The 13,137-nt window shown below is 36.6% G+C and overlaps 1 protein-coding gene across 1 annotated transcript; it reads left to right on the forward strand.

Moving 5' to 3' along the window:
- The first annotated feature begins 1,759 nt into the window (after positions 1 to 1,759).
- LOC119074295 (AP2-associated protein kinase 1) lies at positions 1,760 to 12,885 on the forward strand. The gene is made up of 5 exons (XM_037180311.1): positions 1,760 to 1,972; positions 11,575 to 12,084; positions 12,149 to 12,277; positions 12,380 to 12,516; positions 12,579 to 12,885. Exons 1-5 carry the CDS (start codon positions 1,949 to 1,951, stop codon positions 12,805 to 12,807), a joined length of 1,029 nt encoding a protein of 342 aa, XP_037036206.1. The 5' UTR covers positions 1,760 to 1,948; the 3' UTR covers positions 12,808 to 12,885.
- Positions 12,886 to 13,137: the final 252 nt, after the last annotated feature.

Consider the following 13,137-nt stretch of genomic DNA (forward strand, 5'->3'; position numbering starts at 1 on the left):
TTTTCCTTGTTAAATATGGCGATTTTTTTGGTAGAATTTTGGTTGTTTCCAGTCAAATTTTTTTTTGGTAAAAATTATTTGGCAGATGATGGGAAAAACAAAGGCAGCTTGTTTGAACTAATTGGGTGTAAAATTTAATTTTTGCATACCGAAGCTGAAAGCGTCAACTCTAGCGATATCATTCATTTTAGAAATTGTACTTCATAGACTGCGTCACTCTTTTCTCGAAGAGATTTTTGTTGGGATATCAGTCGTTTTAGAAGTGCTTTTTAAACCGAAATTCGAAAATTTGACGAAAATCGATTTGACGAAATTCAAAAATTTGACGAAATTCAAAAATTTGACGAAATTCGAAAATTTGACGAAAATCGAAAATTTGACGAAAATTGAAAATTTGACGAAAATTGAAAATTTGACGAAAATTGAAAATTTGACGAAAATTGAAAATTTGACGAAAATCGAAAATTTGACGAAAATCGAAAATTTGACGAAAATCGAAAATTTGACGAAAATCGAAAATTTGACGAAATTCGAAAATTTGACGAAAAAAGTAATTTTCTATCTGCCACCATTCAAGAAATATCTCCGAAACCCAAATTGACCGATCCATTTCCAACTTTCGACATTTTTCACATATGCCCCTCTGTTCTACTCGTAAAACTCTGAGACTTTGCAGAAGAAAGTAACACTATCTTTCATAACCAAAAAAATATTAGTCCTTTCATCCTACGCTCGAGTAGCTCAAAATTTGGTCACTCTAATCACTCGAGCTCAAACGAATCTGCCCCGCTTTTTTAAATTACTTTTTTGTTAGAATCGTGTTACGAATACCTTTCATTTGATGGGTCGCACGCCTCTGTAGGTTTCAATACAGCTAAGCTACAGCCGAAAACGCGTTTCCGACCCTCGAAAACCACACTCAGAAACCACTTCGAGGCCAATAAAACAAAATTCTGGTTTTTCCTGGGGTAATGCCGTATCACATTTTCATTTTTATGTCCACCCTGAGGTTCCTGCAAAATTTCATGGAGTTTCCGAGACCGAGATCGACTGTCGATAGATAGACAGATAGATAGACAGAAACATACAGAGTAAGTTGAAAGATTTTGATTGTTTGGGAAAAGTCAATTTGGTGTATTTTGTATGAAAAGTGACCAATTTCAAAACGATGTATCTCCGGCAATTTTAAACCTACATAGTCGAGTGATAGCTTGTTTTGCTCGTATTTGAAGCGAGAATATGTTTTGTGGTGATATAAACCAAAGGGTAGAAACTGAAATGTTCGGCTGTATATAGTTGCCGCGTCTCAAAAAAATTTCTTCGTTCTTTTTTTGGAAGTTAGACTGCGTCAAGTCCTCCGCTATCGCTCCGGACATGATAGAAATAAATTTTGAAATGTGTCGATTACCATCAGATACGAATATGTAGGTTTAGCGTCATTGAATCCAACTGGGGAGTCCATAGGTTGCTGTAAATATGTCCCGCCGTCACTAAAAAAAACTTTTTTGGTAGTGGACTTGCGTCACGCCCGCTTACTACCGCGAAAAAAAACTACTGTGCGGGCATAATACGGAAATATTTGCGCCACTTGCACGTCTTTTCGTAATAAATATTAAGTTGAAATAAGAAATGGGTCCGATATGTTACTTTTAGGTAAAAACATCGCAATGCCAATTCAGCAACAAGTTACCTATAAAATTGCATTAAAATAACAGTGGGGCTCAACAGTATAAGTAGACAACGTTTAGATGACGGAGACTTTGTTTAAGTAAATATATTTACCGCGTTATTCCAAGAGCGAAGTTTTTTTTTCGCGGTGTTGTCTCACAACATAAATTATATACCACCAGAGTGTGTGCATGCATTTTTATGGTGTTGTGGGTGGTTAAATTGCAATTGATTGAAAGGAATTATTGAGTGAAAATTGTGATATATTTAACGAAGAGAAATGATTACGTTCAATGGATTTGTGGTTAGTAAATTTTCGAAATTACAAAAATATTCTTCGAATTTTAACATTTTTCCGAACGGCTATGTAATCCTGTTCTCGACGACTACTAAAAGTGTTTATGCACTTTGGTTAACGTCATTTTATATCGGAATATATCAACAAATGAAGTGAAAGATTTGTTGCAGTCTGTCGAAATCAATTAGATCAAATCAAGAAATTGATCTGATAGCTATCCTAATGATTTGTTCTTGTATTCCGTCTACGAAAGATTAAATTGGTAAAAAATAAGTCGATGAAACTCGATTTGGATTTTTTTTCCATCATGATATGTGTGTGTTACATATTTATAATAAAAGTTATAAATAATTGCCAATGTGCAACCATAAGTCTTGTTGCTACAAAAAGAAATAATCACAAAATAACCGCCTTCGGACATGTATTTCACTTTCATTTATCTGAAGAAAAAAAAAATTAATAAATTCATTGTACATGCTTGTACTGTTGGTACGTACATAATACGATGCTTACATCAGTTTGTTTTTGTTTCTCTTGTCTCTTGTCTTTGTGCTTTAAGACTTTAGTTTTATGCTTAGACATAGCTACGAAATGTTATTTTTTAAAAAAGAGAGAGACCATAAAAAATGTGCCGAGAGCTGATGTCGACATTCAACATTAGTTGAATTTGGTTGAAATAAGGCAGGGCCCAATATTTGCAAATATTTCGTTAATTCTCGAAATTACCCTGCATTTTTCGAAATTTACCTAAATTTTCAAAAATGGTATACTGAACCGATGTTTTCTGTTTCCAACTCGAAATTGAAGCTCTCTCGCTTCGCTCTGGCCAAAAACAAATAGCTATTTTTAGTTTTATTTGCTCTTATTTGTCAGTAGAATGTCGATTCTTTGTGAAGCTACAAAGTTTGATGTTATGACAAGAGTATGCTTCAGGGCCTATTCTACTAGAAGAATTAAAATCCCGAAAATTCCTTAATTTATCTGTTTTCCTAAAATAACAGTATGCTTTATTGACGTTTATTCACACTCTGCTATCGTTTCTCAGCAATTCATCATTGTTTGCTGATTTGTTAAATCGCCAAGAAAAATCGCCAGAGTGTGAAGAAACGCCGAGAAACATAATTTCTAAGGGAATTGATCCGTTTACGAAAGATAACGTAAAGGCGTTTTGTTCGATCCCTTCACGAAAGGTAACAGAAAGGGATTTTGTTCAATCCTACGGAACCTATCCGTTTACGGAAAAAACCGCAAACGTCTTGTTCGATCTTGACGTTTTTTCTGATTCAGCAATCAAAAAAGTATTCTTTCACTTTGGCGTTTCTTCACACTCTGGCGATTCTTCGTAGCGTTTTTTCACACTTTTCCAGTCTGTTTCTATACACTGCTCCCCAATTCTCTTCCATTCCGAACGAATTCATCATTTGTGGTTAATTTGTTAAATCAACAAGAAAAACCGCCAGGAATGTGAAGAAACTCCAAGAAACATAAAGAACTAAAAATCTGTCTTCATGGCGTTTCTTCACACTTTGGTCATTTTTCTTGTCGTGCCTTCACATTCTGGCGATTTTTCTTGATGATTTTTAACAAATCAACCAGACTGAATAATAAGAAACGTGGGATCGGAGGATATGCCCGACATAACTGTTGATGAAGTCAAAGCTGCAGTAGCCGAGATGAAAAACAAAAAGTCTCCCGGAGAAGATGGTGTTCCAGTGGAAGCCATTAAACTAGGTGGAGACTCATTATTAAAGGCAATCACGGCTTTGTTTAATCAATGTCTCCAATGGGAAGAAGTACCAGAAGCCTGGGAAAATGCGGTAATTACATTGCTGCATAAAAAAGGAGACATAACAAAGCTGGAAAATTACCGACCCATAAGCCTATTGTCAACACTCTACAAGTTGTTTATGAAAATCATTACGAAGAGGAACACTAACAAGTTCGACTTCTACCAACCTGTTGAACAAGCTGCTTTCAGATCTGGTTTCAGCACAAACGACCATTTGCAGGTGATGAGAACGCTTATTGAGAAGTGTCGTGAATACAACATCGACATAGTCTTGCTATTCATAGACTTCGAAAAAGCTTTCGATTCAGTGGAAACATGGTCGATATTGGACGCATTAGACGAATGTAGAGTAGACTCAAGGTACTCCAACACAATTCGATATGTGTACAAAAATGCTACTTCATGTATAAAACTTCATAAGAGCACGGAGAAATTCAGAATTGGCCGAGGTGTAAGGCAGGGTGACACCATTTCACCGAAATTATTCACGGCGATTCTGCAGAGTATTTTTAGGAAGTTAAACTGGAGTAAAATGGGATTAAAGATAAATGGAGAGTACCTGAGCAATCTCCGCTTCGCTGATGACATTGTACCGATAGCAGCGAATCTAGGTCAGGCTCAGCTTATGCTACAACAGTTAAGTGAAGAGGCGAGCAAAGTTGGCCTCAAGATGAACTTATCGAAAACAAAACTCATGACCAACATCGGGGACGATAGAGAAATCAAAATTGGTGACACTGTCATTGAACGAGTCGACAGCTATGTATATCTAGGACATAAACTGAAGTTAGGTCTGGACAACCAAACTGCAGAAATAAGACGTAGGATTGGTCTTGCATGGGCAGCGTTCGGAAAACTCAGACTAATTTTCAAAAGCAAAATGAATAATAGTCTGAAACGCAAAGTTTTCGACACTTGTGTCCTTCCAGTGCTCACTTATGGAGCGGAAACGTTAACTTTAACAAAAGCATCCGAAGATAAATTGAGAGTGACACAAAGAGCCATGGAACGGAGTATGCTTGGAATAACACTCAGAGACAGAATGACGAATCAATGGATTCGACAACAAACCAGGGTCGTTGATGTCATGGAAAGAATAGCATCTCTGAAATGGAGCTGGGCGGGACATATTGCAAGAAGGACAGACGAACGTTGGACCAAAAAGATCATGAACTGGCGACCATATAAAAGACGAGCTATAGGTAGACCACCAGAGAGATGGACAAACGGAATTAAGAATATTGCAGGTACAAACTGGCAGCAAATGGCAATGGATCGTACGAAATGGAAAGAAGTTGGAGAGGCCTACATCCAGCAGTGGATAGAAACAGGCTGAAAAAGAAGAAGAAGAAGAAGAACCAAAAATGATGAACTGCAAGATTTGTCAAGAAAAATGATTTCATGGTGGTCGTTATGACGACATTACGGAACAAGATAATAGGACACTAAATGAATCATTAAATAAACAAAAAATGAATGAAAGCAAAAGTTTGCACATATGTTTGAACGTGAACAAATGAAAGTTTTTTCAAACCTTCATGAATATATGCGATCTGGGTTGATTCTTCTATAGATACGAAGTGCAATGTATCTACATTTGTTGAATTTTCAACAGCCAGATGACGTAGTCATCAATTATATGTGGTTGAATCGAATGTTAAGCACTCAGCTCATCAAAATATCAAAATAAATGAACAAAATATCGATATAAACGAAGGTTAAAAGAATTTAAGAGCGCTCACCCCTTGGCAAAAATATTCGTTTTTTGATGATTTCTCTGAACCAAAATCTTTTTTTGAAAAAGTAAAACCATTAAAGCACGCAAATGTGTTACTTTTAAAGGAAAAATTGGTTTGTGGTTGATAACTTATCTTATTTGGAGAAACATTTGCAAAATGTGTAAATTACACATTTTGCAATGTTTTCTCCTAGTACGTAAAGTTTTGACTCACAAACCAATTTTTCCTTTAAAAGTAACACATTTTGCATGCTTTAATGGTTTTACTTTTTCAAAAAAAGATCTTGGTTCAGAGAAATCATCAAAAATTGAATATTTTTGCGCACAAATGTAGGCTAAAAATTTGCCAAGGGGTGAGCGCTCTTAAGCTGTGTATTGCACTGGTCAACTATAAATGCGCGTTATCAACTCAAGTTTTTGTGTATACGCGAATACAATACAAACAAAAATTATATTCCGAAGGGAATTCTTTCCTTATATTGAAAAGTAAATCTAACGATAAAGACACCTAATAACAATCAGGCCATTTACATGTTGAAGTGACTTTGGCGAAGAGAAGTAATAGATTCAATAATTATTTTATTACGATAGCAGCCAGTGAAAGATTAAAAAAATCTCTTCAACATTAATCCTAACAACGGTCTGAATGAATAAGAACCGTAATTACACAGAAAAAGAAAAATGGTTCACTCTTCCCACCCCGTAGAAATGTAATACGCTTTGCAGCTACGTTTGTGAATTTACTCACAATCACAATCACAGTCTGATCAGTACAATACCGGAAATCGAAACCAACGATTGATTCGTTCAACAGTGTTTGGATACAATAGAAATTTGAATCGATAAAATTATGTTTTGTTCAAAGATGCACGTATCATCTCGGATTAAACTTTCAACATATGAAACAGCATTAAAAGAAAAGAAAAACATAAAAATCGTTACCTTCGTTATATAGATGAATGATTGGCAACCTGACGTCATTATTATCTATAACGAACGATGTATATCAATTTTTAATAAATTTCTCCGATATCTTTGAAATTGAAAGTTATTTTTGTTCACTTGCAATAACATTCGCAATAATGGCTATTAAGATAATCCAAAAGTTGTCTTGTGTGTTAATGGCTCGATTTATGCAAAATTGTAATATGTAAAATGGATGTGAAAAGGTGGTCTTGTATACAGTACAGTTACAATTTACACAAGCTATTTGCTGTGTTACCGTAAGGGTCATGTAACAATGGGGTCCGCATTATTGAAGGGGAAGGGAAATGAAAGAAATGAGGCAAAAAGGGCCGAATTCGGACGGAACTTTCTCAATCAAATATTTAATTATTTCGCGTTGATTGTCTTTTCTTCTTCGCTCAATGTTCGAATAATCTCTTATAACGCTATAAATTAATGCCTACTTTTTTTAGTGTAGCCCGTAGCTTTAAATCTGTGATAACTCGAGAACAACGAATTTTTATGAAGTGAAATGTACCACTAATATGGGGTTGTACAGTGGACTTAATACAAAGTCTATTTTTCGAGTAATTGTTAATTCAAATGTAATAGCAGCAATGACAAAGTGTTAGTCGTTTAAGGATAGGACTGTCTCTTATATTGGCATTTTGTGAATGGATAAATTCAATTAGATCAAACCAAACACCGCGTACTTATGCAATTTGTTTAATGATGAATTCAGTAAGATTGAATCAAACACCTTGCCTAAACCATTTGAAAAAAGATAAATTCTTAAATTTCTTAAATTTGAGAATTTTTAAGAATTAATTCAACAAGAATAGACCGGCTGAAGCTTGGTGAGGTCTTTTTAATTTTTTTTTTTATTTCTGTTTAGTACTAGCTTGGTATTCATCCCTATTAGTTTGGTAGTCAACTACCACTTTGGTAGTCAACTACCACTTTGGTAGTCAACTACCACTTTGGTAGTCAACTACCACTTTGGTAGTCAACTACCACTTTGGTAGTCAACTACCACTTTGGTAGTCAACTACCACTTTGGTAGTCAACTACCACTTTGGTAGTCAACTACCACTTTGGTAGTCAACTACCACTTTGGTAGTCAACTACCACTTTGGTAGTCAACTACCACTTTGGTAGTCAACTACCACTTTTGTAGTCAACTACCACTTTTGTAGTCAACTACCACTTTTGTAGTCAACTACCACTTTGGTAGTCAACTACCACTTTGGTAGTCAACTACCACTTTGGTAGTCAACTACCACTTTGGTAGTCAACTACCACTTTGGTAGTCAACTACCACTTTGGTAGTCAACTACCACTTTGGTAGTCAACTACCAAATACTCGATTTATAAATAGACCAGCAGGTCCAATAATTTTATCAGTCGGTGTGCATCTATCGAGTAAGAAACATCTTTGCTGCTAAATATTTCGGGGGTACAACTACCAACAACTACCAAACTTTCAAATTGAAATGTCTGCTATGAGCGATCGGTTACCAGATAACAAATAATAATTGATTTGCCTGGCGTTGGTTTGCTGATAGTAGCATTGCAATTCTAACTTTTATCAATAACATTTGATTTGTTAATTTTCTTTCTTTTTTGACAAATGAAGTGTCCACAAAAATCTCTCTTTAAATTCTTAGACGGACTTCTTTTTGAAAGCGGACTAGGTTCCGTCGGTGATACATCGAACCTGGCGAATGTTTATGTTTAGATCAGTGGATGCCCTGATAGAGATTTAACCTACCTTTACAATGACATCCCACTTGCTATAGAACTGGCAAGTTCAGGATGCTTTTTTTTGGGGACAAAGTGAATGGTGCTCATTCGCTAAAAAGAAAAATATTAATTTTAGAAAAATACACAAATTATGCTGTTTTTTGATGTCTGTCCACTGATCTAAACATAAACATTCGCCAAGAGCGAGATATTTTCTGTTAAAGCTCATCAAAATCGACAGCCTTTCACTGACACAATATTTTTGTGATTTTCGAACTGTGGTACAGGACATGCAAGATATCTCTGCTTACCCCGTATCTCCTGGACAATACCTATCCAATGAACACATATGTCCATGGCCTGTAGCGGCAGTAAGTCACGGACAAAAAACACCCTTTCTCGACTTTTGGTGGAAGCTAAAAATAGCTCCGACGAAGCTTGATCCACCTTCAAAAAAATCCCTCTTACAAATTCCAAAAAATGCTTTAATTTTAATTTTAAAGAATTCTTGCAAATTCATAAAAAATCTAAAAAAAATCTAAAAAATTCTAAAGGTTTCCCGAAACAGTTCAGTTTAAGAGACCCTGTTCCTAACACAATACGTATATAATAGGGATGCATGCAGCAGAATTCAACCAAATACCTTATGACATTTGTCTAGAGGATACAGGCTCTTTATAATACTTTGGCTATTCGAATTTCGTGCAAATAAAGTATGATAAAGTGGCTATGCGTACAATGTGCGAATATCATTTTCATATTTTTAACACGGTGACACTTCAATTGGTTTTAGATTAATTTCAAATTCATTTTGCTGATTGATTTTTTTTTTGGTAGAGCTTATCCGCAACGCAATTGTTAAATTTACCATTCATGTTCAGATCATGTGTTTCAACAAACGACCTTCACATTATGCAATCAACTATACTTGAAATTAAAATATCAATTCGATCCTGTTTTTTTAACCTTACCAATTGCAAATACAAAAGGCAGTGTTATATGATCGCAAAGCGCAGTATAACGATTTAAAAAAAAAAAAAAATTACAAAAAAAATGGACGTGCCATTAAGTTTGTGGGTCAAGACACATAATAGCGACTACCAGTCTTTCATCATGAATAACATGATCCCAATGAACATTTAACGAGACGTTATTAGCCATAACCATGCAGAGAAAATTTAAGAAAAAATCTTTACGATCAAATCAATTATTAAATTTCATGTTGAACTGGTTCGGTTCATACCTATATATTACTGCCTACGGATTGAAATGATTTCACATTTAACTCGAAATGTTGTACTATCATTCTAAAAGTAAAAATGGAATTGAAGGAATGCAGTCAGAACGTGTTGCGTAATAAATAAATAAAAAATAAATCCAGTCTCCTTACTTAACGAGTTGAGCTGATGCATTTTCTATTTTGTTTTTTTGAACTTTACACCTATAAGCATTGCTTATCGAATGTTTTAAGTCTAAAGACTAAGTATTTTCCAACAGATTGAAGTAATGCTAGATCTACCTTACTAGCGAGGTAAAGTGGAGTTTCCCTGCATCCTACTATACTACACTCGGGACATAATTTGATTTCTCGTATCACGATGAGCAATAGTATCTCGCGCTGAAGCCCTGGAATGCTTATACTCATCTGGATACGAAATATCAAATTACTTCCCTTACATAGCAATGTACTATTCTTACACAGTTCGGATTTATTAAACATTCTAGTTGCTTGAGTGCTGCCCTTCAATTGGTGAATTTTTTAAGATTTAACATGAAGAAGCAAAAGTATGTCGCTTGTCTTTTCGTCGACTTGAAAAAGGCCATCGATACGGTCGACACTGTGAGATTATCACGTAAGCTTCGGAGAATAGGACTTTCTGACAATGCAACTAAGCTCATGGCCAGTTACCTTCAAATTAGATGCCCTTCCACTCGGCTTAAAGACGATACAAGTAATGCAAGGAAAATCAATGGTGTCGGGGAATCTCGCACACGCGATCATAGTATGCGTCCTTTTACGACATGTAACGAAAAGTCATGACTGTGCGAGATTCACCACTTAGAGGTGAATCTCGCACACCATGAATTTGTGTGGTGTGCGAGATTACCCTACCCCAAATCAATGTTGGTGTTGCCCAAGGCTCGAAACTTGGTCCTCTACATTTCATTCTGTACCTGAATGATCTGATCACTGTGGCGTTCGCTTGTCAGATTCTTTTGTATGCCGATGATGCAGTTTTACATTACAGCTGTGATTCCGCTGAGCAACTGAAGGCTACGATGCAAAGGGATGCGATGATATACTGAATAAGTGGCTTTTGAGAAATGTGCTTACGATGAATGTTGGTAGGACGTTTGGACGCGCCAGATTGATACAAAACTTTGACATTCATATTGACGGGTCCTCTGTTGAACGTGTAAGAACTTACAAGTATCTTGGACTAGTATTTGATGAGTCTCTCTCATTCAGTCGCCACGTTGATCACGTTAAAAAGATGATACGGCCATTCATTCCATTAATGTTGCGCAACGGTAGATTTATTCCAATGGAACGCCGGAAGTCCATATACTTTGCGTATGTACAGAGTCATTTACTGTACATGCTTCCACTTTATGGAGAAGGAAATAAATCGAAATTGGAAGAGCTGCAAAGAGTACAGAATGGATGCTTAAAGGCGTTGTTTCAACTACCAAGGCTCACACCATCAACTTATCTCTACAGTAGTAGTGTTCTCCCTTTGGAAAAACTGGCGTTCCTTGAGAGAGTTACTCTGATTCACAATTTAGTGAGTTCATCTAAGAAGCACAACTTCACTATTGTGATGAGTTCTGGCATTCATTCAAGGCCAACCCGACGAAATGATCTGGTGCACATTACTGCCCCGGAATTGTGCTTTGACGAATGCTATTATTGATTATAATAAAGTGTTTAGTGATGTTATGGCGGTCAGTTCTATTCTGTTCTCTTAAGCCAATACGACAGACTGTTCATCTGTTATCGATAACGATGACAAAAATAATTACAAGCTCTGGGTAATATGGTCCTTTATATAGTGTATATGTTAAAAAAATTGAAGTACAAGATTTGAAATCAACAGATTAAAAATACTTTGATCGAGGATGTATATGATAACAATACTGGTCATATGCTTGCTGTCTGTAACAGGTTAATAGTTAGCCGAAGGGAAAGTTATACCAAACCTCTGATCAACGGTTTGGTATAACAAGGCAATTGATGAGAACAAACTCTTAGTACACACCATTTTTAAAGATGACGTGATTGATGGTTATTCTAATCCATAAAACCATTAAACCCAAAAAATGGGTTGGTTACTTTCATTTTATTAAATCAACTTTAAAGATAACTAAAATAGAGCCTCCTACCATTGACAGGTTTTTTGTACTTTGGCGACTCTTTGTCTGACTACTGTGATGTCACAAGACGGCCCATTACCACCACGAATTAATATACCAGGAGCGATTCCATTAGGTGCAGTTCCTGTTCCTATTCGTGCCGCACAATTTGCGAGTCCGATACCATCCGGGCCTCCACTTGTACGAATTAGACGTCCACCACACCCGAAACAACAAGAGCAACAGCATTTAAACGCAATACCAACACTTCAACGAAGCTTGGACGAGGCAAAGCCGGTCAATGAAGAACCAGAGGAAGAACAGTCATTTATACCTCACATCGTACAACAGCCACAGTCGCTCGGGTACCATCAATCACACGATCAATTTTCAGAACCACCAGCTACCATACCTAGATTCAGTTCACAAGACCGACCCAGTCCAATACAACGCTCGCAGCCAGCACAGCCACAACCACATCAAGAGCAATTGTTTTCATTCGTCCCGGATAGACAGCCATCGATACCAGAATCTCCAGCGAAACAAACCGTATGACTAAATATAGTTGACCTATGTCTAACGTTTGTTCTAATAGAGAGTGAACATATTTTAGTATCGTCGACCTGCCTTCCGAGAGCCCCGACCACAATTCGAAGATGAACAGAAACCGCAGCAGCCTGTTAGACGTGTACAGCAAGAATATATTAGACCCAGGACATCAGGAGAACATCAACAGAACCAAGTAAGTTATTTCGTTGCCGTTAGTGTAAAGAAATGAAAATGAGGAAGAACAGACTTTTAAAAACGGAAAGGTGTGATTAAACGTGTTCCATCGTAATCGCAGGAAAAAGAAAAGAAACCGGTTGCACAAATTCTAAGAAAGTATCGTGAAGAAAATGAAGATGGTAGCATAACTTGGGGCTTTGAAAATGACGATGGATCGTACAAGGAAGAAATCATTGGGATTGATTGTGTAACAAGGTTTGATTGAATTGAGATGATATTTCACTGGTTTCTATGGCTTTATGTCGGAATTTATTTAGAGGACGATACGGCTATGTTGATCCGGATGGCATGAAACGCGAATACACCTACGAAACGGGCATTCAATGCGACCCAAATAAAAGAGATTTGGAAGAGGACGATGAACTGCCAGGAGTCGATTATCAAGAAAATGCTATGGTATTTCCGAACGGCGAACGAATTAGTCTGAGTGCTTTGGCGAAAAACAAAGCCCGAAAGCCATCGGGCCAACCAATTTACCGTAATTAATCGCACCGTGAGAATCTGTTTAATTTTTGTTGGAACTATCATTAGACAGAAGAAATTAAATTATTTTACGTGAGAAAATTTGCATTTTTCTTTGTCTATTGCAGCCTAAGGCGCGTAAGCTTTGAGACCAATTAATTGTCGAGTAATTGTTCAGTTCGAGCAGGGAAAGAAATTCGGTTTCTTAATAGCGCAATAATCGTTCCACCTGAAGCAAAGTAGCACAACGCTGGGAAGGCGGTATTGTGATTCGGTTTTCTTACGTTTCAATTCTTTCAGTACATTTTTTAACCATTTTCCTCAACATCTGCCACTTGTGACGCAAATTTCTTT

Source organism: Bradysia coprophila, unplaced genomic scaffold (assembly GCF_014529535.1).
Source record: "Bradysia coprophila strain Holo2 unplaced genomic scaffold, BU_Bcop_v1 contig_151, whole genome shotgun sequence".
Classification (NCBI taxonomy): domain Eukaryota; kingdom Metazoa; phylum Arthropoda; class Insecta; order Diptera; family Sciaridae; genus Bradysia; species Bradysia coprophila.